Here is a 26,869-nt window from a genome sequence, read left to right as displayed (position 1 = left end):
TGAAACTCCACAGGGGTTCCCAGGCTTGTCTAGTACCCTCCTACAGCTGTGCAGTGAGTTCAGGTGAAGCCCGAGAATCCTCCCTCAAAGCTTGAGTTCACCCTGCTCCTTATTTCATACACTGAGAAGGACACTTGGCTTGGGGACAGAACGATGTTTAATCACCAGGTTAGAACATTACAAAATATAGGAACAGGAGAGGCCAGCACGAGACGGGAGAAGAGCATGCAGAGTCCTCCACATACACATAAGGCTTTCCTGCCTTGGCTGTCTCCTTTCTAATCCACTTCAGGTAATTCGACACCTTAGTGTACACTCCGGGTACATTCTTCCTGCCACAGCCCACGCCCCAGCTGACAATTCCCAACTGGTACCAAGTGGTTATGTTTCTCTTCTTGTTGCAAACTAGAGGTCCTCCACTGTCACCCTGGGAGAGAAAAGTTGTTGGGGAGTGGAAGTGGGGTAGGAAGCCACTCCCACAGCCTGCTGAAGTGTGAGCATCTTGACAGAAGGTACTGGGGAGTCCCTGTGGTGGCAGGTGTCTGGTTTTCATTCAGTTCTCCAGCCACATGGCTGTGACTGTTGTATAGGTAGCAAGCAAGTTAGTTAAAAGGAATTGGGTGAGTGACAACTTGATGAAACACTGATTTCCACCAACACCATCACCACCACCACCACCATCATCACCATCACATCACCACCACCATCATCATCACCACCACCACCATCATCACCATTACCACCATCACCATCACCACCACCACCACCACCATCACCACTATCATCATCATAATCATCACTACCACTACCCCACCACAATCACCACCATCACCACCACCACCACCACCACCACCATCACCATCACCACCACCATCATCACCACCACAATCACCACCATCACCACCACCATCACCACCACCATCATCACCATCACATCACCACCACCATCACCACCATCATCACCATCACCACCACCATCATCATCACCACATCACCACCATCATCACCACCATCATCACCACCATCACCACCACCACCACCACCACCACCACCATCACCATCACCACTATCATCATCATCATCATCATCATCACTACCACTACCCCACCATCATCATCACCACCACCTCCACCACCATCATCATCACCACCACTATCATCACCACCACAATAATCATCATCATGACCACCACAATCATCATCATCATCATCATCACCACCATCATCGTCACCACCACCACCATCATCATCATAATCATCACCACCACCACCACCATCATCATCATCATCATCACCACAACCATCATCATCACCACCACTACCAGCAGCAGCAGCATCACCACCACCACCACCACCATCTAGGTTATTGATTAATGTATCATTTGTTTAATATTTCTATATCAAAAACTTATGCTTTCCTCATGAATGCATTTTCCACCAGCCCAGCTTTCTCTATTTTCCTCACAATTGCAAAAAGTGAACAGAATAAGCAAAAATCCATCATGCCTCATAAAAAGCCATTGGTTGAATCTACTGGATACACAAACAAATATATAGCAAATTCAAAAAGAGCAGTATTATGTTAAAGTTATAAAATGTAATACTTAAAGCAACACATTTTAAATGACTTGGCGGGGAGGGAGGATAAGTAAATCAGAAGCCACACTCATAGGCAAACATTAAAGCAAGGCCATACCAGGAGCTAGAGAGGTGGCCATGGCTCCCCTTCTAGAGCTGGGGAGGGAGCAGGCCTTGCCCATATATTGTGTCATCCTGAGCTGTGGGAGGATCGTGTATGTTGATTAAAGCCACCCAGCTTGGGTTATTTGTTACCGTGGTCCCAGGGAACAGATGTGGCATCTCATCCATTGGACAGAAAAGCCAGCTACCCTCCCCAGGCAGAACCCAACCCTTTACCTGGCAGGCATCCTTCCCAGCATCTTGAGCCCCAGCACACAGCATATTCTTGGTTAGTAGAGGCAAAACCTGGCCACACCAGTCCCATCTGAACAGCTCCACATGGACTTTCTGAAGCTTTGAGGGTTGGACTTTTACTAAACCTGACCCAGAGGAGAAGCAGGAGGAGAGAGAGCCTCAGCTAAAATGATCCCTTTAAGTTGAGTGCCAGCACCCTCCCACATCACCCCAATACACAAGAACTTCTGTTCACCCAGAGATCAATCAAGTTTGGTGTGAATGTGGGAGAGGAAGAGGTGTCCAGAAGAATGTCAAGATCTCCCAAGCATCCATAGTTCCCCAGGACTAGGACCCTGATTAATCTCAGCCTGCGTTTAACGTCTTCCAATCCTACAGTAGGCACATGCTCCAGCTGGAATCCTGGAAACATGTTTGTTTGAGTCCGTGATTATCAAGAGAACCCAGGCAGAGATGTGAGCTTATATCACTCTAGGCACCTTGAGACATTCACCAGGGAGGAGCACTCACTTCCCAGGGTGCAGATGCTTTCTTTCTCTTTAGGTATTGCCAAATCCTATATCTAGGATGCTTCCGGAATAGAGAAAAAGTCAAGGCATGTGTATTGAATGATACTTGAGGACTCTGGTGTCAAGAACTTTGTTGCTGTTTTTTTTTTAAGCTCATTAAAATCATCGAAGACTGACTCCCACCCAGGTTGGGACTTTGGAACCCACCACCAGAACACAGGTTCGGCCATGTGAGGGCTTACACAGAGGAACAGCATGACTTGCAAGGTGTTCCCTGTTGATTGATTATGGGGCAAGACATGTTTACCAAGAACCTAGACAAAAGGGATCAGTTTACAGGCATGACTGGGAAGAGGTCTAGGAGTGGACTGCAGGTTTGTTCTACAAAGGACATTTTTTACTCAGTGGATTTTTTCCCCTTGGCCTGGATCTGTGGCTTTCAGTTAGTTAGAGCCCTTGGCCTCAGATGAGCGATGCTGACGCCATCATCCAGAGCAGAGGTGGTCCACACTCTTGCCCTGTGTCCTTCCATAGGCCCCCAGAATGCTACTGAGTGAACTTTTGGGCTTGGCAAACTTCTGTCTGGTTTCTCCTGAGGTGCTGTCCAGGGTTCACATTCTAGAGCATAAGCACACAGTTTGTTCCAGAAGTCTTATGAAGGCTGGCTGCTTGAGGGACTAAGGGACGATATGGGCCTTCAATGGGAACTGAAATCACCAGGTCCACCAGGCAAAACTTCAAGGACCATCAGAGCTTCTAGACTTTCCTAAGCCTTCTGAACACCAGCCACATGCCACCCTGTAATACCCAACCCAGAGTCACTCACTGGTATTGGTAATGCCCCATCCTGTCACCCAGCAGTTATCCCAGGCCAGTACGTTGGAGACTTCTGAAACGCAGATGGGTACACTCTTGACAGTCAAGTTTAATGGGGATCTGAGCAAGAGCAAAGCTATGTCATTGTCCAGGAGCCAGCTATCAAAACTTGGGTGTATGATCAACTTGTCTACTTCCTTATACGTCACGTCCTCTGTGTTGTTGAAGTCATCTCTGCCATGCATGATCTCTAGGTTCGAGCTCATGTAAAATAAGAGGAGAGAGAAGGTAAATGATAGAGGTGGAAAGGAGGGATCCCTAAGGAAAAAAAATCCTTCCGCCATCAGGGGCTATGTCCTACGTAGTGAGGGGCTAAAGGGATCTGAGCAGAGGAGGCAGCTGGAGTTCCAGCATCTAGCCTGACGATCTTACTTGGACAAACCAGCATCTAGGCAGTTGGAGGACACCAAGGAGACATCCTTGATTCTCAAGAAGGGCTGGATTGATTATAGAGCAGGAGTCTGGGAAGAGTCGTGAGACTCAAGAACTTGTACACCAGCCCAGAGCTGGTGATAGGGGCTCAAGGGCTGGAGTCCCCACCCTCCCATGCCAATGCCTTCCATGTTCCTCCTACCTTTCACCACCCACTGTGTCTCCGACAAGAGCAAATAGTGATAGTTTTTGTTGTTGTTGTTTTGTTTTGTTTTTGTTTTTTTGTCTATTTAGGGTTTTTGCTTGATTATCTTTAAGACAAGGTCTTCCTTATGTAGTCCAGGCTGGCTCCTGACAAGTCATCCTCCAGGCTTATCCTCACAGTGTTCAGTGAGAGGGAGGCAGAGACTAAAGTAACCAGCTTAGAAAGGTGTTTATTGTGTCAGATCATATCCACAGGTGCTTAGCAAGCTACAAAGCCTGGAGCATAGCACAAGATGGATAGGATCCTGGGAGGATTGTTCACTTCCCAGAGGTCAGGTGGAACACTCAGCCACAGGGGCCATTTTAGCACTCATGGTGTCACACGGCTGGTCATCAGCCTCTGGGGCAAGCATTCCGTGACACTGGTTAAGAAGAAAATCCTAAATTAGCCTGTTGACACAGGTCTACAGGGTCAGCTACTGGGGAAGCTGAGGCAGGATAATTACAAATTCAAGGCCTCATTGGGCTATAGAATGAGTTCTGGGCCAGCCTAAAAACTTTGTGAGACTTCGCTTCAAAATACAAAGCCAAAAGAAGGCTTGGACTGCAGAGAACACTTGCCCAGCATGGGCCCTTAGGCTCAATCCCTAGTACCACCATACATACATGCATACTCTCTCTCTCTCTCTCTCTCTCTCTCTCTCTCTCTCTCTCTCTCTCTCTCACACACACACACACACACACACACACACACACACACTCACCCCAAACTTCTTATAGGAACACTTACTTGTTGATTTGGCTGAAGCAATGGGATGCAGTTAGAATCCACCACTCACTGAGAATAGATCCCCCACAGACATGATTGCCGAGACTCATAATCCCTACGTGCCATGGGAACTCCAAGATGTTCACAGGTTCCCCTCCCATGATAGCAGAAAAATTGTACTGTGGTTGAGATCTGGCGCTTATTCCCTGGCCACATGTTACTAAGAAAAATAAAGAATGAGGGGGAGGTAGAAAGTTCTAGGGCCCAAAAGTTGAGTCTGGGGGTCTTGGAGGAAGCTTAACTACAAGCCTGTTCTCCCCACTCACACAGGCCGCAGGACTCAGTAAAGGGACCCACAGACTGATCCAAGTCCACCACACGTCTCTCAAGGGCTCGGCCACATGAGTGTGGCGTGCCCTGGGCATCACCTTCGCTGCCATTTGCTTCTTGGAATGATTCTGTGAGGCCCATGAGAAGGGAGACTCGAAACCCCATGGCCTGCCACTGGATCTTAGAATTCCCCCTAAGTCTGTATAGCGGTATTCCTTTCTTTAAATGGTGCCTTGCAGTCTCTGGAAAGGTGCCATAGGTCTGGTGTCCCACTATACACAGTGCATGTGCATTTCCCTGGACCTTCCAGATGCCATCAAACCAATAGTCAGAAGAAGATGGTCCCACCCGATCTCCTACTCCTGTGCTGACTTTTCTAGTGTGACTAGGGAACAAGCTTTCGTGCAGCTTGGATTGTTCCAATTCTCCCCAGAAGAGATTTTGACATTTCCTGTATGACAGGGTTGTTTTGACATCTTTGCTGTCTTTCCAGTACTATTGCAATTTTTTCTCCTCTTTTCCTCCCTGTCCTTTCTTCTTCTTCCTCCTCTTCTTTCTCCTCTATTTCCACCTCCTCTTCCTCCTTCTCAGTACTGTGGTTCAATCCCTGGGCCTGGTACATGCTAGGCAAACACTCTACACCCTTCCAGGACTATTCCAATTCAGCAATAAATAAATGCAATAAAATCTACAGTATTGAATACTCACTGTCTGCAAAGCACTGTCCTGTTTCGCCTAACATTATTGCTGCCCTATTTTAAAGAATGAAGCCTGAGGCTGAACATCAGGCCAAGGTCCAACAGCTTCTACACAGCAGAGCTGAGTTGGGAGCAAGAGCCATGGCCTATTGACAATGGCATTCATACAGTTCTTACAGGAAAATACTGCAATGTTTCTATTCCATCTTTCTCTAGTCACAATCCCACACCCACGTCATCATAGCTACCACATATGGTGCTCTTACACACACTACCATCTCCACCAATACATCCCATTAACATATGCCTACCACCACAGACCTCTTCCACATACCCTACCACTATGCAGCCCTACCACACAATCACACCATACACTCCATCCACACAATCTCACTGCACACCCCATCCCTGTACAGGCCATCACCAAAGAGCTCTGTCACCAAAGAACTATACCACCACAGAAGCCAACCACCATATACCCCGCTACCACAGAACTCTATCGCCACCACAGAACTTTACCATACATCCCTGCCACACAGCCCCATCACCAACACACACACCAACACCACATACTACCACCACACATTCACATCACCACCACAATGCTTGTGTCACCACCCCCACTACCAGCCACTTTCCATTTCTTTCCCAATACCACAGGCCTTCTTTCAATTCCCTGGATGACCTGCCGCTTCCTGCCTCATGGCCCTTCCTGTCTCCACTCTGATCTGTGCCTCTGTCTACCCTGGGCATCTTAGCTCAATCCTAAAGTAAATTTTGCCAAGCTGAGCAAAACTGAGGCAGGAGAAGCTGGAGTTTGAGGCTAACCTGGGCTACAGGAGAATTGTGTGTGTGTGTGTGTGTGTGTGTGTGTGTGTGTGTGTGTGTAACTCTACATTGCCTTTATTGTGGTATCATTTTTGTATCAGGTATTCTCCTCAGAATACTAGCAACAGTTAACAAGTGTTTGTAAACTCTTGACGTCTGCTTCTCTTATTGGAGTCTAATCCCCATGAGGGCAGGAGCCATATGTGACTAATTTATATGGCCACACCACCTAGGAAAAGAGGCTGGCATCACACAGGAAGCCAATGCACAGTAATGGAATAAATGGTGTACTGGGATGGTGAGATAAGCTGAACAGATGGAGTAGACGGATAGATACGTGGGTAGGTAGTTGACTAGATGAGTATATGGACGGCTGGATAATTATGAATGATCATAGAGTATCAGTGGTAAAATTCCTTGAACCACCAGTGGCGTGAACAGGGAGCTGGGGATTGAGGAGTCTTTATTCAACCCTTTGAGCTCCCAAACCAGGGAGCCCGAGCAGAGGGCGAGCGGGTGATCAACAGATGTGTCATCACATTTGAAGGAGAGTGGATGGTCTGCAGAAGCGTCGCTGCATTTGAAGACCTGAAGAGTAACTCCAGAAATCCCTGCCTCATCTGCCTTGCGCATGCCAAGGAGACATATTTGGCCCTTGCTGGTGGAAGCCATCATGCTAGAGAGCACCTACAATCTAATCTCAGAGGGAGACACCTGGTATTCCGGCAAGGGAACCTCAGCATTCCTCCACAGTCACAAAGGCACATTGGGATGGGAGGGATCAAACACTTGAAACGACTGTTTGTGAACAAGTACGCAAAATGAGAGAACTGGAAGTCAGGTTGGGCTCACACAATAAGGCACTTCAGTCTTATCTTTTGGAAACAGTCACATCTGCCACCTCTTGAGCATCTTCGCTGAGCCAGCTACTGTGTTACATGTGTGAGCAAGAGACTCTTAATAACCACAACAAGCCTCCATGGTGTGTCTGCAGTCCCGCTTTATGGTGAAGAAAGAGCCTTCAAGCTCACACAGAAGTAGGCAGCAGAGAGGGACTTTCAGCTAAGTGTGACTATTTCAAAGCCAGCTGCTCCCTTCTTGCTCAAAGTTTCTGAATTCCACATACTGCCCAGTCTTTAAAAGCCTTAACTGGACCAGAAGCACGTGGTTTAGATGATCACTTACTGTGAACCTGGGACATTCTAGTACAACATTGATTGTTGGGACCACATCCACCCTGTTGAGGACCGACGTAGGAGGAAGGCTTCCCTGGAGAGCTGGGTCTGATGACTAGGTAGTGACTCTTGACATCCTCCGGGCAATCAAGTCTGATGCTGCACCTAAGCTTAGCAGAACTGCCAGCAGTTTCTGCTGACAGGCGGGCAGCAGCGCTGGGATGCTGGTGGGATTCTCTGAGTCCCACAGCCCTGAGAAATGCCTCTCAAAAAGCAAATGAAAAGATCTTCATCTGAAGTCACAGGATGGGAGGCATAGCCATGCAGGCTGCAGAACTGAGGACCGACTGGTAGTGCTACATGGTGCACTGTGGATAAATACAATCTTGCCAGACTTAAACCCAGTATCACTGTCAAGAGCAGACAGACAGGGCTAGGGAGATTGCTCAGTTGGTAAAGGGCTTGAAGACCAGGGTTGGATTCCCCAGAATCCATGTAAAAAGCTGGGCTCAGTGGCGCCCTCACTGGGAAGGTGGAGACAGGCAGATCCCTGGGACTTGTTGGCCAGGCAGTCTAGAGGAACCAGGAGCTCCGAGTCCTTTGCACGATGCTTGCAAATATGTCTCCCCATCAGAAGAATCAGTGTGATGAGTAGGAAAGACCCTAGCTGACTAACTGATTCCATTGGCTCTGCACAGGTTTCCCACAACACTAGACTGTTTTGTCTGCTTCACACCAGTGTACAAGAACACAGCCAACAAGGTTTCCTCAGGGGTTTTGTTGATGTTGCACTGAGGAGAGATAAGCATTCTACCTATGAGCAGACATTCCCCAGCTCTCTTTTCACTCTTTTATAACGGGAATGGGGTCTTATTAGGTTGTCCAGGCCAGCCTTGAACTCACTCTTATAGCCTAGGCTAGGCTTGAACCTGAGATCCTCTTGACTTATCCTCCTTGGTAGTTGGGTTAGAGGCCTGAACCAACCGTCCAGCTCTTATGTTTGTGTTTAAGGCATCATCCCCACCACCAGATAGCCCAACAACCTTGAGAGAGAGAAAAAAAATCTATGTCCTTCTCTGCTATAAACACAGTTTCTAAAACAGCACACTGTGGCAGGGGTTTGAAATTTGTTGACCAACCCATTGGCCTGGACTGCGTACATACATTCTCTGACTCAAACAGGAGCCCATCACTGGGGACACTGATGTCCCACCTTGCTTGAGTGCTGTAACATGGTGGCTTTGCATCAGACCCTTCAGAATGTTTTCAGCATGGTGGCAGAGGTTCTCTAAAGATCCTTCTGGACTTAAGCCTTCCTGTTGTGGCCAGCAGGCATCACTGCCCCAATAGCTGGCTACCTTTTCTGAAATATGTACCTGTGTGGCCACTAACCCTAGGAAACTCCAGTACTTACATAGATAGCAAATCACACACACACACACACACACACACACACACACACAGCTCTCCCCCAAAGTATCTTTAAAGGGCAGGTGTTATAAAAATCTCAGTGATCATGTGATCAGAGACCAGCTACCTCAGATTCCTAAATCCTACCCCTCCAACTACTGAATCAGCATCCCTGGGAACTTGCCTTTGGAACTGGCTCCCAGATGATTCTACCACCCATTCGGGACTGAACCACAGGGTCCCCAGAGACCTACATGCCAGTGAGCTACGTGCCCAGGGCAACAGGAAGGCCAATGGCAGCAACAGCCCTGCTCTTCCATCCCTCCATCTTTTCATCAGCTTGCCTGCACATCAGCACTGGGAAACTTCAGCTTAGGCAAGTGGATGGAGGGCGGGGCCTAGGTGACCACTGAGATCACAATAGGCCTGGGTGGGCCATCCTGAGCAGCAGATGGTCTTCTGAGTCCTCCAGGAAGAGGATGATGGGGAGGGTGCAATGATAAAGGAGAGGAGATGGAATGGGGGAGCTCCATAAACAGTGGTGCTCCCACAGACTTGTTTGTGGATGGCCCAGAACACAATGACTGAAGACACGGCCTTTGTTAATGAGAAGGAAGCTGAGGTGTGTGGTTCCAATAAACCAGATGACATGGCAGAGATATCCAGTGCACACTCTATGGGCATCATAGCTCATGAAAATGAATGATGATGACACATCTCTGTGGTGTTGAGAGGGTTAATGTGCCTAACTTAACCAATGGTTCTCAACCTTCTTAACGCTGCGACCCTTTAATACAGTTCCTCATGTTGTGGTGACCCCCCCAACCATAATATTATTTTCATTGCTGCTTCATAACTGTAACTCTGCTGCTGTTGTGAATCTTAACGTAAACACCTGTGTTTTCTGATGGTCTCAGGGTCGTTGTGAAAGGGTCGTTCAGTCGCAAAGGGGTCGCAGCCTACAGGGTGAGAAGCACTGCACTATCCCAAGCCTCTGGTGTAATCGCTTGGGTTCACTGCTCCTGTCTCCTTGCGAAGACAGTGCCTGGACCAGCAGCTCCTCTCAACGGGAAGCTCAGGTGGTATAATCTGGGGTGATGGGGGCACACCCTTTGTGGGGTGCTGGCCTGGGTCCTCCTACCTGTACTCAACTCCCATTTGTGTTGTCTCCAGGCCCTGTGAGCATTTCGACATGCCAGCCTTGGAGGAAGAAACCAGGGGAATAGTGGATATTCTCTGAGCTCTGGGAACTCCCACGCCAGGAGGAAGACAGAGTGAAGAGTGCTGAGTGTACCATGGAGTAAGGGTGTGTCACTGGGGTCAGCAGAAGGTCACTGTGCCAGGTGCATGGAGTAAGGGTGTCCTGGGAGGACATGGCAGGGTCACAGTATGGAAGGGGCCATGAGGCAGAGTCCTCAGAGGAAAAAGTCGAGTCTCACAGTGGCCTGGAGGAAGAGCAGGTAGAATTTGCTGTAGATTGAATTGTGACCCTCAAAAATCTTTGTGATTGCGTTGAGGAGGCAACTTAGTTCATAAAGTGCCTATAAGCACAAGGATGAATTTGACCCCCAAACCCACATAAAAATAAAAACCAGATGTAGTACCCTTATAATCTGGGGCATGGGGGGTGCATGGCAGAGACAGGCAGATCCCTCAGGACTTTCTAGCTAGTAAGCCTAGTCTACTTGAGGAGTTCCAGATCAATGACAAACTCTCTTTCAAAATAGATGGATGGCATCCATCTCAGGAATGGCACTCAAGGTTATCATCCTCTGGCCTCCATAGACATGTGTGCTTCTACATACATACCAACACACAAACACACACACACACACACACACACACACACACACACACACACCCTAAATAAACGAATGTAAATTTGTTTAAATTATTTGAAATGTCCCATCAGAATGACTGAAGCCTCATGACATGTTAAACAGCTCATTAGTGGGTGTGATATTTGTCACAAAGAGAATGTGTAACACTGCCACCAGCTCCAAGCTAAGTTTTGGGATTCATCAAGCAAGCTCCTACCTTTCCACTGCTGGGTGAGGACCAGAAATGATGGGAAAAACTCCTCCCCCTGTTCTTTCTTAACAGAACCTTGTGGCTCTCACTGTTTACAAAACAGTGGGGCCCCACATGGGGTGGGGATGTGAGGTGGATGTCACATGTGCATATGAGATGGAGTAAAAATTTATAGAGATTTCCCAGAAATTCCCATACATGCCACCCAGCTTCCCAGCATAGCTTCCAGGAGAACATATATGCATTATCCTTGTTTATACCCCAAACAATCTCCAAGCATTCACATTTTAATGAAAACAGCACTGGGCCAGGCCTGGTGGCACAGGCCTGCATTCCTGGCTACTAAAGACAGAGGCAGAGACAAGAAGATCATAGGTTCAAGGCCAGTCTGGACTACAGAATGAATTCAAGGCCAGCTTGAGTAACTTAGATCATATTTCAAAATAGGAAAGAAAAAAAAAAAGGAGGCTGAGGATATGGCTTAGTGTGCAGTACTGGCCCAGCATAAGTGAGTTCAACGCCCTGTTCTATGAAAGAAAGAAAATACATGTCCACACCAAAAACCAAATCCTAGCTTTTGTAGTGGCTGTGTTTATAACTACTAAACCCTAGTAACAGTCTACTTGCCCATGCTTAGGAGACTGGTTACACAAAGAGGCACACCCATGCAACAGTAAGACCACTCAGTAGAGAAGAGACACCATTACCGAACCTGCCAGCACCCCAGACATGAGCAGATCAGGTCAATGATGAAGGCAGACACAAATGGCTGCTTGCCATGTTTTTGCAATAGTATGACCTTCTGGAGAGACAAAACCACAGGCATAGAGAAAACACCTGCCGTCGCCAGGGCCTGGAGCTCAAGGACAGACTAGACTGGGACGAGGAATAAGTTCGAAGTCTCACTGTGCAGTCACGTGCATGACTTTCCATTCACAGAGCCTTAGAACAGCACACTGTTCCGAAGAAGCAAGAATGCCAAAGCCAGACTTTTAAAATAGCACCACCCTTCGTGCACAAGCAGATCCGCTGATGTAAGCAACAGGGGTGGGGGTCCTGCTGTGCTTTGAATGTGAAATGTCCCCTACAGGCTCCTGTGTGTGAACACTATGGCTGCCGGTACTGCTTTGGGTGGGCAGGACAGAATCTTTTGAACTTAAGGCCTGTCTCAGTGACATGACCTAGCAGGAGTGGGTCTAAAGTTATAACTGGCCTACTTCTCCCTGCCACTATGCATGGTGTGTGTGTGTGTGTGTGTGTGTGTGTGTGTGTGTGTGTGTGTGTGAGAGAGAGAGAGAGAGAGAGAGAGAGAGAGAGAGAGAGAGAGGTGTGTATGTGTGTATGTGAGAGTTGGCTCTTTATTGCTGTCTGCCTTATTCTCTTGAGACAGTCTCTGTGTGTGTGTCTCTCTCTGTCTCTCTCTCTGTCGCTCTCTCTGTCTCTCTGTCTCTCTCTCTCTCTCTCTCTCTCTCTCTCTCTCTCTTTCTCTCTCAAGACAGGGTTTCTCTGTGTATCCCTAGCTGTCCTGGAACTCACTTTGTAGACCAGACTGGCCTCAAACTCACTGAGATCTGCCTGCCTCTGCCTCCCAAGTGCAGGGATTAAAGGTTTGCGCCACCACTGCCCAGCAAGACAGTCTCTTACTGCACCTGAATCCTGCTGTTTGGGTTAGGCTGGCTAGCCAGCAGGTTATGAGGGTCTTCCTGCTCTGCCTCCCTATTGCTGGGGTCCTGGGTCCGTGCAGCCGTACACAAGGTGGGTGCTGAGGAGTCTAATGCAAGTTCTCATGCTTGCACAGCAAGTGCTCTTAGCCTCTGAGTCATTCCCCACACCAGGAGCCTGCTTCCTCACTCTCTGCTGCTGTCATGATGTGACCAGTTATGAGCTCCCATTGTCATGACAGCAGCCAGCCCCCCCCCCTTCCATGATGGACTGTGTGCACCCTCAAACCTGCTAAGCCAGCTTCTCTACTCTGATGAAAATAGCAAACACACCCCACCTGCTGACAGCACCTTCTCGGGAATTCCAAGGCCATCACGTGAGCAGAAATCAGTTTTTAATACTGTCTTCCTCTACCAAGGCTGCCATCACAAAATCCTGTAGGCTGAGTGGATAAAACTCTTGGTGCTTATTTTCTGAGTTAAGGATGGAGTTGCTGGAAGTTTCTCAGCGTTGTTAGAAGTCTAAGATCTAGGTTCCCAGGGAAGGTTCTCTTCTGAGCTTCCAGTCAGGTGGCTTCCTGTGTCCTCACACTGTGCGTTTGTGTGTTTGTGTGTGTGTGTGTGTGTGTGTGTGTGTGTGTGTGTGTGCGCGCGCGCACGCGCCTTACAAATTGTTCTTAGGACACTGTCCTGTAGACCGGGCCCCACCCTCTGACCTCATTTAACTCTAAATGTCTTCCTTCATGGCTCCACCTCCCAAACCAGCTACACAGTGGGTTAGGAACACACACCTTGTTCAGAATGTATACACGGCCTTCTGTGGTAATGCTGGTGGTTGTCTGAAAAACAGAGAGGGAGGGGATTCAGAGCATAGGGCAGAGAACTTGGGGCAGATGCAGAGGCTGATGGGGTGTGGGTTATTAGGTATGGGTGAAGGAGTGTAGCAGGGTGACATTCACCTTGCTTTACCTTGGTGGGAGTGGGCAGGGTTTGGAATCAGGTGAAAGTCCAGGTTTCGTTGCTGTGATTTATGTTATATTCTCAGCTACTCTGCTGTCTAGGTGCTGCTGGAACCGTGGGGTTCTGCTGAAAGCAGCCCCAAAGCTCTCCCTAAGCAGACCCCCAGCTACCCATAAGAAAGGGGGTCAGGAAGGGACAGGGGCTGAGTCTCCCAAGGCTCCTGTCCCTACCTAGCGGAAAGGCTCTCCCAATCTCTGGCTACCCAGAGGGCTCTGCTCTGCGACTCTAGGGAGCAAAGACCCTGCTCAGATGCCCAGGAGCTGGGTGTCCTTGTGAGGTCTGTGCTCTGAACTGTAGGCCAAGACCCTGGGGAACCAGGTCAGAGGAGGACATGGCCTGTGGGCTTGTGTCAGCCCATCACCACCTTCCATGACCTAGTTTAAGTCTTGGTGGCATCTGCTTCCCCAGGCAGGAAACACGTCAACACAAGTGGGGGAGGAAAGCAGAGCTATTTGGGGCAGGAGACAGATTAGGAAACAGACATGACCCCCTGTGGAGTGCAGCCCTGCCTTTTTCCCTTTTGGCTTTCAGCTCTGTCCCGATTCTTTCTTGTTTGAGACCAGTTGGATTACTGTGTGCAGTGCTACAGAAGTCTTCAGGATAGGGGTGCGAGGTGAGGGGGCACTCTGGCCTTGCGTTTCCATAAGGAGTTTGACCGATGACTGTCCATCCACCTGGAGATGAATTTGCCAGAGCAGCTAAGAAACGTGGACTCGTCTGAGGGTTCAGTAACCCTTGAGCCTCTCACGATTGTCTGTATCCCCACCTGGCCCTCTGAGGTGGAGTAAGGAGGTTGATAGTTCTAAAATCAGCAAAGCCCTTGGGTTAAGAGAGCGGAGCTGAGCTCAGTTAGGGAGGCGCTGGAATTCCGTTCTGAAAACTTGAATGGAGACGTTCCGATGTTGGCATAAATATCACGGACATTTTAGCAATTAAGCAGACTAGCCAAAGCAGTCAACCATGGGGGAAAGAGAGACTCTCTCCTCCCTAGATCCAGGGAAAACCACAGCGATGAAGACGGTTAGGGGATGGGCATCCATGGGAACTGGCCAGTAGCAGCCCTGGGACCTTGGCCATCCCACATTCTGCTTTTACTTTGTCAAGGCTTTCTGAGGGGAAGCCTAACAGCATCTGGGACAGCAGGCGGCTCGGGCCTCAGGAGGCAGCTTTCTCAGACCCAGGCAAGAGCTGCAAACAGACCTCGAGTGGGAGAGCTGGAGCAAATGGGGAAATAAAAGGCCAGCATCTTCTAGAACTTTCTTCTGGAGGATGAGTTGACTGCTGAGAGCCATGCTGATTGCAGGACTAACAAAGGCCCCCAATTACCTGTGATTAAGCCTCATCAAATGTAGTGTACTGTGCTTGGGACTAGGGCGCATGAACTTACCCCTCCCGGCAACTTTTTGCCAGTTAGTTGGTCCCCACATTAGAGATTTCATTTTAACCCAGCACCATCTCTGTCATACTAGCCAGGGAAGCTAGCCACTGGACATAGACAAGCTATGTTTCTCAGACGCCCAAGATGCTTTGGAATGAAGAATAAGGGACATGTCTTGGTTTCCTTTTCTATGGCTGCAACAAAATACTCTGACAAAAGCAAATTAAGGGCGAAAGGGTTTGTTCTGGCTCTGAGTTTAAGGATATAACCCAGCATGGTAGGAAGACACAGTAGCAGGAGCTGGTCATGCTCATTTACAGTTTAGAACCAAGAGTGATGAATGCACGTTGTTGCTCAGCCCCTTCTCTGCTTACACAGTCCAGGATCCCAGCCAGGGGATGGTGCCACCCATAGTGGGCAGGTCTTCCCATCTCTGTTAACACAAGATAGTCCCCCACAGCATGTCCACAGGCCCATCTCCCAGGTGATTCTAGATTCAGTTGTGTAGACAATACCAGCCATCAAAGGTGAAATGATTTTCTCAGAGCAATTGTAGGCAGACATACAAACACCATTAGGTGGTGGCCATGAAATTTAGCCACCAACTTCAATCCTCCCTGATACTGAGGATAACTAGGAGATCATTAGCAGGAGTGGGTCTGGTGTCTCCTGTATTTGGTCGAGCCCTGGCACGACGCTACCATCCCTCCTCTCGACCTCTGCGTGGAGCCTTTCAGTGCGTCCCAAGCCTTTATTCGTGTCCTACATTCCTTTCTGCCTGAGGCACACAGAGTGCTTCCTGTTTCCTCGACACATTCCTAACTGATACAGACTTTGTCAGTGAAAATTCTAGAAAAGAACACTTCAAAGATGAGACTCTTAGGTGTGGTTCCAGCCTGGCTTCTTTGAAGGCAATGATGACCTCATTGCTAGTGGGAAATAGATTGTGGTGGTCTGTGATATGCTGTGCCCCTGAGTCAAGTTATCGCCTGTCATCCTTGAGCTCAGTTACCAGTGAAAGGGAACCAAGTGGCTTTGCTACAAGGCGCTATCTATATCAAGGCTCTACATTATTAAATGCAGTATAAAGTTTCAAAAAACAAACAAACAAATAAAATGGCAACACTCCCACTATCTTGGAGTTTTAAGTTCTCAATGTTAAGATGTAATCAAAGAGCTTGAGATGCTTCTACCATTGGTTCCAAAAGAAACTCATCTATTGTATCAAAAAATTGGGCTGTTTCTGAATACCAGAGCTTTCCTTGTTGTCTTATGGCTCTGCTTTCCCTTACCTTTTATTTGCAGGCATTTCCTAGATGATTGGTCAAATATCTCCCATAGTCCACCTTACTTCATCAGCTTTCCCCTGTGTTTCCTTTAACAAACTCAAGGAGAATGCCGGACAAGGAATTGATCTGAGAACCAAGTGATGGAATCCCACTCCTGGGTGGTTAATCTGTAGCCATTCCCTTAAACACGGTACTCCCAAATAGTGATTCCCATTTCACATGCCACTGTTAGATCCTGACACCTTAGTAAGCCCAGATCACTTACTGCTGTGGGCGGAAGCTCTCGGTTCTTGTCTTCTCAAAGGAAAGAATTCAGTCAGGAGACACACATGGTTTAAGCAGAAATGTATTTGGCAAAACAAAAAGAAACTGGAGTGGGCTGTGCTTGAGGTGGGTATCAGCACAGTGGATCCTGCATTGTGAATGTGAAGGTTATATGAATATTTTGAGACGGGTGGCACATTCATGAGATAGGGTAACCCTTTCTCCATCCAAAATCATGATGGACCCATCTTCCTTTTAGGGTACTTAGTGTCCCCTCATGATCCTCTTGAAAAGTCCACAAGTGGGTTAACCGCAATGACATTGATATAATAATTAAACCAAGGCCCATTGAGGTCACATATCTTTCCTTAGTGTGAATGTGTAGCAACTGGGAAAGCGCCCTGGCACCATGGTTTCTTAAAAGAGTACATCCTACCTGCAGCTTCAGGGATGTTTAACCACAAAGAAGCCTCTTGACCTTCAGAAGACATATCTACCAAGATCTAGCTGCAGTTTGCCTTGGTCAGGCATATCTAAGTCCTTGCTTACAGCACCAGTGAAGGGTGTATTGCTTTGTGACTTGTTAGTTCAAGGTGTGTATTTGTGGGTGTGCTTGGCCACAAGGTAGGATATATTTCTTACTGTAAGTTATAAGATATCACTGCACTTTGTAATCCCTGCTGTGGTCCAATGCCTCTTCTACAGATGTTAGACTACCCATTCCCCACAATTCTTAGAAAATAGATGGACAATAAAAGATAGAATGAAGTTATATAACATTTATATATAGTATGTATATATGAAAATGTGTGTGTATATATATATGTATGTATGTATGTATGTATCCTTACTATACATAGTATTCACAAAGTATCCAAATGAATGAGTTGGCAAATAAACTCCCATGTCCACATAATTGGTTGCCTCTGTATTTGTGTCATATGGACTTGACCAAAAAAAGATCTAGAGATGTAGCCATCATTAGTTCATGGATACATGATATGGCACTGGTCTTCAAACATGGATGTGTGGTTTTCTCAGCCCAAATTCTTACTTTTTTTGTGACTGGCAATAAGCTACTCTGGTGTCTCTAATAGTGGGCATGTTGGCTTTGATGTCCCTGGATTAGTTCAGTCCACTCTCACATATGATGGGTGGTGACTTTGGTCATTGGGAAGTCTCAGTCTCCATGTGCTGGAGAAGTAGATAGACATCAATGCCTCTGGAACAATTTGTTATCCAGAAGCACTTTTTGGATAAACTAAAAAATGGAAGGAAAGGTGTGGTCTCCAAGTCCTGAGTCATAATCTCCCATTTTTAGCTTGCAATTGGACCAGAGAGCCCTTGCCCTACCTGCCACATGCCGAGATCTTTATGCATGTCCAGGACATGGAGGCATCTGCAGGCTAAGTTGGGAGCTCCCTGGGTGCAGTCCTAGGTTGAATACTGGACTGACATAGTAAGACTGGTCTATGGCTGGATCTTATCATGTCCCAAGAGAGAAAGAAGCAATTTAGAATGTTGGAGAAAAGATTCACAATGCAGATGGAGGCTCCTTCATAGGAAGGATGGGGTGACTTCCCACGGGAGATTTTCAAAGATTTCCTGAATCATGCCCTCCTGACCCTCCTTTGTCAGAGGACATGTTTTCCTCTGGAGTCCCCCAGCACATACAGCACTTCTTTCGGCATGGAGTTTGACATTCCTACATTAGGGTGTGCGGCGGGGAACTAAGTCTGTGGTTAACTCATCTGATATAGAGACCAACCCATAGTCAGCGTTCCTCAGCTGCTTGTGCCAGGATAGGAGAGAACAGACTGGGAAAATGGTGAGCAGGTTCAGAGCTTAGCAATTTGATTTATCCCTGGAAAACACGGCAACAAGCAGTATTTGAGACCCCAAACTTAGCAATATGGGGTGTCGTGAAACGCAAGTCAAGGGGCTTCTCGAGGCTTTTGAGAGGGTGAGGGCTCTTCCCTCCCTCTGTGTCTCCTCCAGGATCCATGGGATAAACTGAGCCACAGACACAAACATACCGGGTCTCCCCCTGGAACCGGAGGTTATGCCCCAGCTGAAGACACCCACTTGAAAGAGCCTCCGAGTCTCCCAGTTAGCACAGACCATGGGTGCCCCGCTATCTCCCTGGGAATGAGAAAAGCAAGTATAATCTGTGAGAGGCCAGTGGAGCCATCCAGCAAGAAGATACAGAGGGATGGCTAGTGGTATGAGCAAGGGCCTCCCTCCTGGACTCCTTCAGGGAACCTAAGAATTGTGGAGTGTGGGGAGGAGGGGGGGTGGCAGGGGCTGAGTACCTGGCAATTGCCGTTGGTGCCTACTTCCTTCCAGGCACAAAGCATGCTCCTGGAGAGCTGAGCCACCCTCTTGGCACATGCTCTCCAGTTAATCTGTACCACCCTTAGCTTCGTCATGTGCATGTTGAAGCCTCTGGTTGAGCCTAGCAAAGTAAGGAAGCTAGCCTGAGGATGAGCATGCAGTGGCCACAACAGTGCCCAGCCCACACACCTCAGAGCAGAGGTCCTGCAAGGTTGCAGGGCCCAGCAAGTCAGATTCACAGGTCCCCTAGGATGGATGCTTTAGTGCAAGACCCCACTCTGTCATCTAGGTGTCCCAACAAGTAGTCCCTCTGCTAATGTATATGCCCGGAGGATGCAGGCTCTCTCCAGAAGCAAGCCAGTCTCTTTGGTGAGCCCAATGGAGACACTTGGAAGAGAAGGCACATCAGGTTGTGTCATCTTGTAGGGAGGAAACAACCACAGTGCTAAAGGAAATCCTGGCTTTCTCCCTGTTTGTGGGCCCTGGGTGACCAGCCTGGTGCTCTGCAGGAAAAGGAGTAGAGTTGCTGGTACTCACTGCCCCAGGGAAACGACTGGTTTGATTATATCAGCAAATGGTGGACTCTATGTGAGGCTCACAGCTGTGTGAGCCACACACTTTTTATGGAATCCATAAAAATGACCATTGCTGTCAAGTTTTGAGATTCTTCTGTGTCCCATGTGTTTGCAGGGGACTTTACATAATTTCATCCATTTCATCTACATGATTCAGTTGAGGGAGGCAGTGCTGTTATTCTGTGGATGGGAAAAGGTGATGATGAAGAAGGTGATGTGTGCTGCCACAAATTCAAACCTGAGTCTTCCCCATCTAAACATCACAAGCCTACAAGTGAGCTTCACATCGGCAGCAAGGCAAGGCGCATACCGTGGCCGTGAGTAGATGTCCACTCTGCCATCCAGCACCGGTCCCAGGAGCTCTCCTTCTGAGGCAGGCAGATGGGTATCTTGACCTTATTAAATTGGACCGGTGTGGCGAGCAGGAGCAGGCAGAGGTCGCTGTCAAGGTGGGGTGGCTTGTAATCCTTGTGAGCAATGATCTTCTGCACTTGCTTTCTCTCCAAGTTGAAGTCGCTGAAAGTCTTGGTTCCCATGACTACAGTGATGTTCACCACCACCATTTCTAATCTGAAAAAGCACCACAGCTGACAACAGTCGTGGGGCACTTTGCATCTGCAGACACATTTCCAAGTGGTAGAACTTATCACTAAATAGTATAGAAGAGTGGGTAAGCTGGGGATGGGGGTGGGTGGCATCTAGAAACCAAGGAGGTCAGAGTCAGGGACCAGACCCAGAAGGATCTCTGAACAAGTGAACCATTAGCTCAGGAGAAGCTCTCACCAACAGAAGTGCAATGTGCCCATTGAGGAAAGAGGATGTGAATGCCTCAGTGAGAGGAATCTTGGCTCTCTTATTGACTGCTACATCCCTATCTCTTGAAGCCATCCCCAGTAGGTGCTTAATGCATGCACAATGAATGAATTTAATGTGTCTTAATATACAAGGGGTGGGCAGGAAAGGAAACTTACACTGATTTTCTCCAACACTGGTGCTGAGCTACAAGAAGCAGCCAACTTGGGATATAGTTGATGAAGTCAAGAGAGATGCTTAGATAGGAGCTGACTTCAGTCCAAAGCCACTGGGCACAGAGCCTATGGCTTCAAAAGCTTCATGTACCAACCAACTAAGTGGCGAAGCCAGATTGCATGTATGCTACATGGAACACAAACCAAGGCTATGCCCAGACACTTACAGGGTTCTTGGGAAGCAATGTGCTGCCGTCAGAACCCACCACTGATGGATGATGGAGCCTCCACACAGGTGTTTCCCAAGCATCTGGATACTCACTTGCCATGGGAATTCACCATTCTGGACTTCAAGCAGCTCACGGAACGGCAACCATGACGAGTTTGGAAAGGCAGGTCTGTGGCCACACAGAACTGATTTTGAGAGAGAAAGCAAAGAGACATTGGTACATGAGGGGCCCAGAGAAATCCTCACATCACATTCCCAGGGGCTTCTCAGCTAAGAGCAGGGTGGCAAATGAGGGAAATCAAAAGAGAGGGCCCACAGGGCAGATCTTAGAAAATACCCCCAAACTGAAAATGGCCAGTGCAGGAAAATGCAAGCTAGCAAAAATAGAACTGTCTCAGAAATCACAAATTCATAATTTATCTTTAAAGGATGTTGGAAGGGCAATGGAGGAAAAGCAACAGAAATTTACCAGCTAATGCTGTTGCTTGATAGAATTGTAAAAAGCTGTGTGTGAGTGATTTTGAAAAAGGTGAGTACATACTATACATACATACAGGGAGTGGGGAGGGAAGAAGGGAGGGAGGGAGGGAGAGAGGGAGGGAGGAGGAGCAGATCAAATACAGCAAAGCCACTTTGTGAACCATAATACACGCCAGCATCCTTTTGTGTGGGGTCCTGCTGTAATTCTGCAGAAAGAGTACCAAACATTTGTACATGTGGTTTACCCACAGAACTTTCGCTGTGGGGCATCTCCCAGGACCACAGAGCAAATGTTACATGGACCGACTCCTTACACCAATGTGACCTAATATTTCCTAAATTAAATGTCTCCCTCTTCAACCCCACACCTTTCTTCAGCCTCTTTTAGGATCCGGGCCTGGAAAGAGCCTCGGTTCATTTGCAGAGAGGGGGTTGAGTGGGAGAAATAAGGCCAGTTGTTGATCTTGCCCAAGTCTCCTGTGCTTCTCTGACTCTGGGCCCAGATCCTGGGGGATTCATTGTAGATAGCATCTTCAACCAGTCCAGGACATCTGCTTTCATCAGTCATCAGTCTCCTCATTCCCTGAGCCAAATTCCATCTACTGTCACCTCTGGCAGTAAAGAGCTCTGGGTCTCTCTGAGTGAGAGTTTATGTTCTCTGGATCTGGGTTAGAGACCTCTAACTCTGCACACCCTGGAGCTCCCCATCCATTCTAGGGGATCCAGGGATGAGGTGGCAGGCTTTTCCCTGCCTTCATTCTGGGCTAGCCAGACACTAACCTTGGTGGTCCTGGGTGTGCCCCTTAGATGCCATGAGCAGTGCAATTAGAAGTGAGAGCATCAGGTCTTCTTTGCAGCCCAGTGTCGCCCACCTCGACGTCCTGCCCACACTGATACCACAGCAGCTGCAGCTACCACAGGTGGGCATCACAAATGCATGGCAAAGCCTAGCCTGGTGACATCACAGTAAATGCTGGGATGGAGAGGAGGTGCAGGCACAGCCTGATGGAGCCAAGTCCTTCTCCCCATTCTTTCTGGTTACCGATCCCTTTGCATAGTGGGTAAGGGACACCCTGAATGCTTCATGCCGACTATCATCTGCCTGTGTGCTCTGGCCTTGCCCTTGACTCTGAGCGTGTTGAGGAAGCATTTATGTTCCTACCACCATTGGCAGTAAAGAGCTTTGGGTCTCTGGGTGCAATTTTATATTCTCTGAAATTGGGTCTCAAAAATTCCATGTGCCTTTATAGGACATTCCAACTCTATCATGGGTTGGTTGGAGGAGAAAAATTAAAGTGGGTGTCAATTCTTCACACACCTTGAAAGAACAATACTCAGCTACATATAGAAAAACAGAAAACCCAGAATAGCTAAAACAATCTTTCACAATAAAGCAACTTCTAGAGGCATCACCCGAGTCTCTGACTTCAAGCTCTACTACAGAACTATAGTAATAAAAACAGCTTGGTACTGGCATAAAAACTGACATGTGGACCAATGGAATTGAATTGAAGACCCTGATATTAATCCACACACCTACGAACACCTGATTTTTGGCAAAGAAGCCAAAACTGTACAATGGAAAAAAGAAAGCATCTTCAACAAATGGTGCTGGCATAACTGGATGTCAATGTGTAGAATGCTGCAAATAGATCTATATCTGTCACCATGCACAAAACTCAAGTCCAAGTGGATCAAGTACCTCAACATAAATCCAGTTACACTGAACTTGATAGAAGAGAAAGTAGGAAGTAGTCTTGAACATATTAGCACAGGAAACCACTTCCTAAACATAACACCAGTAGCACAGACACTGAGAGCAATGATTAATAAATGGGACCTCCTGAAACTGAGAAGCTTTTCTAGGGCAAAAGATACAATCAACAAGACAAAATGACAGCCTACAGAATGGGAAAAGATTCCCACCAACCCCACATCTGACAGAGGGCTGATCTCCAAAATATATAAAGAACTCAAGAAACTAGACATCAAAATACCAAACAATCCAATTTAAATATAGGCTACAGATCTAAACAGAATTTTCAACAGAAGAATCTCAAATGCCCGAAAGACATTTAAGGAATTGCTCAACATCCTTAGTCATCAGGGAAATGCAAATCAAAATGATTCTGAGATACCATCTTATACCTGTCATAATGTCTAAGATAACAAATACTGGTGACAGCTTATGTTGGAGAGGACGTGGAACAAGGGGAACACTCCTCCACTGTTGGTGGGAGTGCAAACCTTACAGCCACTTTTGGAAATCAGTATGGTGGTTTCTCAGAAAACTGGGAATCAATCTACCTCAAGACCTAATGATACCATTCTTGGGCATATACCCAAGGGATACTCAATATTACCACAAGGATACATGCTCAACTATGTTCATAGCAGCATTATTTGTTATAGCCAGAACTTGGAAACAACCTAGATGCCCCTCAACCAAAGAATGAATAAAGAAGATGTGGTACATATACACAACAGAGTATTACTCAGCTGTAAAAAAAAAAAAATGTTGCAGGCAAATGGATGGAAATAGAAAATATCATCCTGAGTGAGGTAACCCAGACTCAGAAAGACAAACATGGTATGTACTCCCTCACAAGTGGATACTAGATGTAGGATAATCAGACTATAACCCACAGCTCCAGAGAAGCTAGAAAACAAGGAGGATGCTAAGAGGGATGCATGGATCACCTTGGGAAGGGGAAACAGAGGAGATCTCCATGAGTAAATGGGATGAGGGAGGGCAATAGGGGGAGAGGATGGGGAATGAGAACATGAGGGAATGGGACAGTAGAGCTGGGGGAGGTACAGAGTGGGAAAACAAGGAAAGAGACACCTTGATAGAGGGACACATGGTGTAAGGGAGAAATTGGGTGCTAGGGAAATTCCTGGAAATCCACAAGGATGACCCAAGAATAGACCACTAACAGTAGTGGAGAGGGTGCCTGAACTGGCCTACTGTGGTTATCAGATTGGTGAATACCCTGTCATCATAAAGGCTTCATCCAGTAACTGGTGGAAGCAGATGCAGAGATCCACAGCCAAGCACCAAGCTGAGCTCTGGGAATCCAGTTAAAGAGAGGGAAGAGGAACTATATGAGCAAGGCGGAGGGCCTCAAGATCATGATGGGGAAACCCACAGAGACAGCTGAACCAAGCTCAAAGGAACTCACAAACTTTATACCAACAGCTGTGGAACCTACATGGGATTGGACTAGACCCTCTGCATATGGGAGACTGTAGCAGGAATCTTAAAGTTCTTATTAATAAAATCAAACCTGAGGCCAGTTATTGGGGGTAAATGCTGGAAGATCAGAGAAGCAGAACAAGCCACAGCTACCTCACCTCACCAGTTCCTCAGCTGATCCTGTTTCCTCGGACTGGAAGCTTCTGAGTCCTCATCCAAATGGATCTCAGCTGAACCACTGATCAAAAGCCTTTATGCTTAACCAGACAAAAGCTTCTAGTTTCTGGTCCTCACGCCTTAAATATCTTTCTGCTTTCTGCCATCACTCCCTGGGATTAAAGGCGTGTGTCACCATGCCTGGCTGTTTCCAATGTGGCCTTAAACTCACAGAGATCCAGAGGGATTTCTGCCTCTGGAATGCTAGGATTAAAGGTGTGTGCTACCACTGCCTAACCTCTATGTTTAATACTGTGGCTGTTCTGTTGTTCTCTGACCCCCAGATAAGTTTATTAGCATGTACAATATTTTGGGGGGAACACAATACCACCACAGGAGACAGTTGTGTAGCTTGGTCTGTTTGAGGAGCCCCTGGCAGTGGGATCAGGATCTATCCCTGGTGCATGAGCTGGCTTTCTGGAACCCATTACCTATGGTCGGATGCCTTGTTCTCCCTTGATGCAGCAGGGAGGTGTTTGGACCTGCCTCAACTGAATGTACCAGGCTTTGCTAACTCTCCATGGGAGATTTTACTCTTTTGGAGAAGGGGATTGGGTTGGCTTGGGGGAGGGAGACTGGGGTGTATCGAGAAGAAGGATCATGGTTGTTATGTAAAATGAATTAAAAAAAATTTAAAATAAAAAAAAAACAACAAAAAAAATAAAGTGAGTGTTGAGGTTACATTAAAATGTTACTTAGATTAAAAGATCACTCTAGGGTGGGTTGCAGGGATGGTTCAGTCAGTAAAGTGCTTGCCTGCCTAGCAAGTGCAAGGGCTTGAGTTCAATTTCTAGAACCTGTGTTTTATTAAAAGGGTGGGGAGCATAGTGATGCATGCTTGTAATTCCAGCATTAGAGAGGCAGAGATAGGTAGAACCTTGGGGCTTGCTGACTAGTCAGACTAGTCAGCCCACTTGGCAACTCCCAAGACAGTTAGACAACCGATATTTAAAAAAATTGGTAGGGGCAGGGGTGGAGTCTGGAGCAAGTGACTCATCAATTAAGAGCACTTGATGCTCTTGCAGAGGACCTGGGTTCAACTCCCAGCACCCACATGTTGGCTCACAATGTCTGTAACTCCAGTTCCAGGGAATTTGATAACTTCTTCTGATCTCTAGGAACATCACATGGTACACATACGTGCATGCAGGCAGAACACTCATACACATAAAATGAAAATATATATATATATTTTAAATGATGAATGGAGCCTGAGAATTAACACCCAAGTTTGCCAAGTTTGTTCATAGCCTGCACATGCACTTGAACATGTACCACACACACAGGGAAAGAGAAAGAGAGAGACAGAGACAGAGACAGAGACAGAGAGACAGACAGACAGAGACAGAGAGAGAGAGACAGAGACAGACAGAGACAGACAGAGACAGACAGACAGACAGAGAGAGAGACAGAGACAGACAAACAGACAGAGAGATACTACTCTAGATGTACCATGGAAAGATGGATGCTGTTTGGGAGTGGGTAAAACCGGAACAGAGAACACCACACAGGAAGTCATCCAGGTGAGAGATGTTGGTGGCCTAATGTTGGTGGGACCACTGAGAAACAGAACAACAGCTATTGGCATGTCATCACCACTGGCTCCACAGCATGTACAGTCCAAAAACAGTGCAGATCAGAAGTTCCAGAACTAGAAATAATCTGGGAAAATGTCCATCTGTGAGGTCCTCAGATGAAACTGATGCCCGGGAAAGTATGCAGAGACAAGGGAGGACTGAGCTGCAATGCAACTATCTTGATGTTGACTAGCAAGAGGCAGAGCCAGAAAGGAGCCTGGAGATTATAAGGGAGCAGAGAAGAGTAAGAAGTGGTACTGTGTGAGAAGTAGGGGGAGGGGGAATAGATGATTGGGAACAGCATCCTGTGAGCTCTGAATCTCTCCCTGCTCCCTCTACCTGTCCATCATCCATCATTACCCTCTCCACTTCATCATCCTTCTCATCAGCATTTTACGATGCTAGTTATCCCTTAACTTCAAACAGACAAAATAAGCCACTACAGGATGCACCCCCTGGCTTACTGGAAGACAATACCTTATCTGCTCTCACTCATCGAGAGTCCTGTTACTTGGCGAAGGAGTACACACTGATGGAAGGAATGAA

The 26,869-nt window shown here is 47.4% G+C and overlaps 2 protein-coding genes across 3 annotated transcripts; both read right to left on the bottom strand.

Annotated features, from left to right (window-relative positions):
* Positions 1 to 169: 169 nt before the first annotated feature.
* Positions 170 to 9,441, bottom strand: LOC118590758 (serine protease 52-like). Its single transcript, XM_036198518.1, has 6 exons — positions 9,360 to 9,441; positions 4,991 to 5,107; positions 4,686 to 4,884; positions 3,270 to 3,520; positions 1,917 to 2,059; positions 170 to 427 (listed from the first exon to the last, which is right to left on the bottom strand). The coding sequence occupies exons 1-6, from the start codon at positions 9,439 to 9,441 to the stop codon at positions 170 to 172; spliced, it is 1,050 nt and encodes a 349-aa protein (XP_036054411.1).
* Positions 9,442 to 18,587: 9,146 nt separating this feature from the next.
* LOC118591421 (serine protease 55-like) lies at positions 18,588 to 21,048 on the bottom strand. Of its 2 annotated transcripts, none has more exons than XM_036199711.1 (4): positions 20,965 to 21,048; positions 19,968 to 20,227; positions 19,061 to 19,203; positions 18,588 to 18,890 (listed from the first exon to the last, which is right to left on the bottom strand). In XM_036199711.1, the coding sequence occupies exons 2-4, from the start codon at positions 20,218 to 20,220 to the stop codon at positions 18,594 to 18,596; spliced, it is 693 nt and encodes a 230-aa protein (XP_036055604.1). In that variant the 5' UTR covers positions 20,221 to 20,227; positions 20,965 to 21,048; the 3' UTR covers positions 18,588 to 18,593. The 2 variants fall into 2 exon arrangements, with proteins under 2 accessions (XP_036055604.1, XP_036055603.1); XM_036199710.1 differs by having other exon boundaries at positions 18,594 to 18,890; positions 20,948 to 20,967.
* Positions 21,049 to 26,869: the final 5,821 nt, after the last annotated feature.

This window comes from Onychomys torridus, chromosome 9 (genome assembly GCF_903995425.1).
Source record: "Onychomys torridus chromosome 9, mOncTor1.1, whole genome shotgun sequence".
Lineage (NCBI taxonomy): Eukaryota > Metazoa > Chordata > Mammalia > Rodentia > Cricetidae > Onychomys > Onychomys torridus.
The sequence above is the reverse complement of the archived record's forward strand: the minus strand, read 5'-3'. Positions and strand labels throughout refer to the sequence as shown.

Coding starts and splice junctions, on each gene's coding strand:
- LOC118590758 (XM_036198518.1), bottom strand. CDS start 9,441: ATGAAAAGATGGAGGGATGGAAGAGCAGGGCTGTTGCTGCCATTGGCC. Junction 2,060..3,269: donor ATGGGGCATTACCAATACCA/GTGAGTGACTCT, acceptor CCTCTGGGTCAG/GTTTAGTAAAAGTCCAACCC. Junction 428..1,916: donor CTGGGAAGGATGCCTGCCAG/GTAAAGGGTTGG, acceptor TTTCTCTCCCAG/GGTGACAGTGGAGGACCTCT.
- LOC118591421 (XM_036199710.1), bottom strand. CDS start 20,967: ATGGTGAATTCCCATGGCAA. Junction 20,228..20,947: donor ATGGTGAATTCCCATGGCAA/GTGAGTATCCAG, acceptor GTGCTTTTTCAG/ATTAGAAATGGTGGTGGTGA. Junction 18,891..19,060: donor GCACCAACGGCAATTGCCAG/GTACTCAGCCCC, acceptor TCTCATTCCCAG/GGAGATAGCGGGGCACCCAT.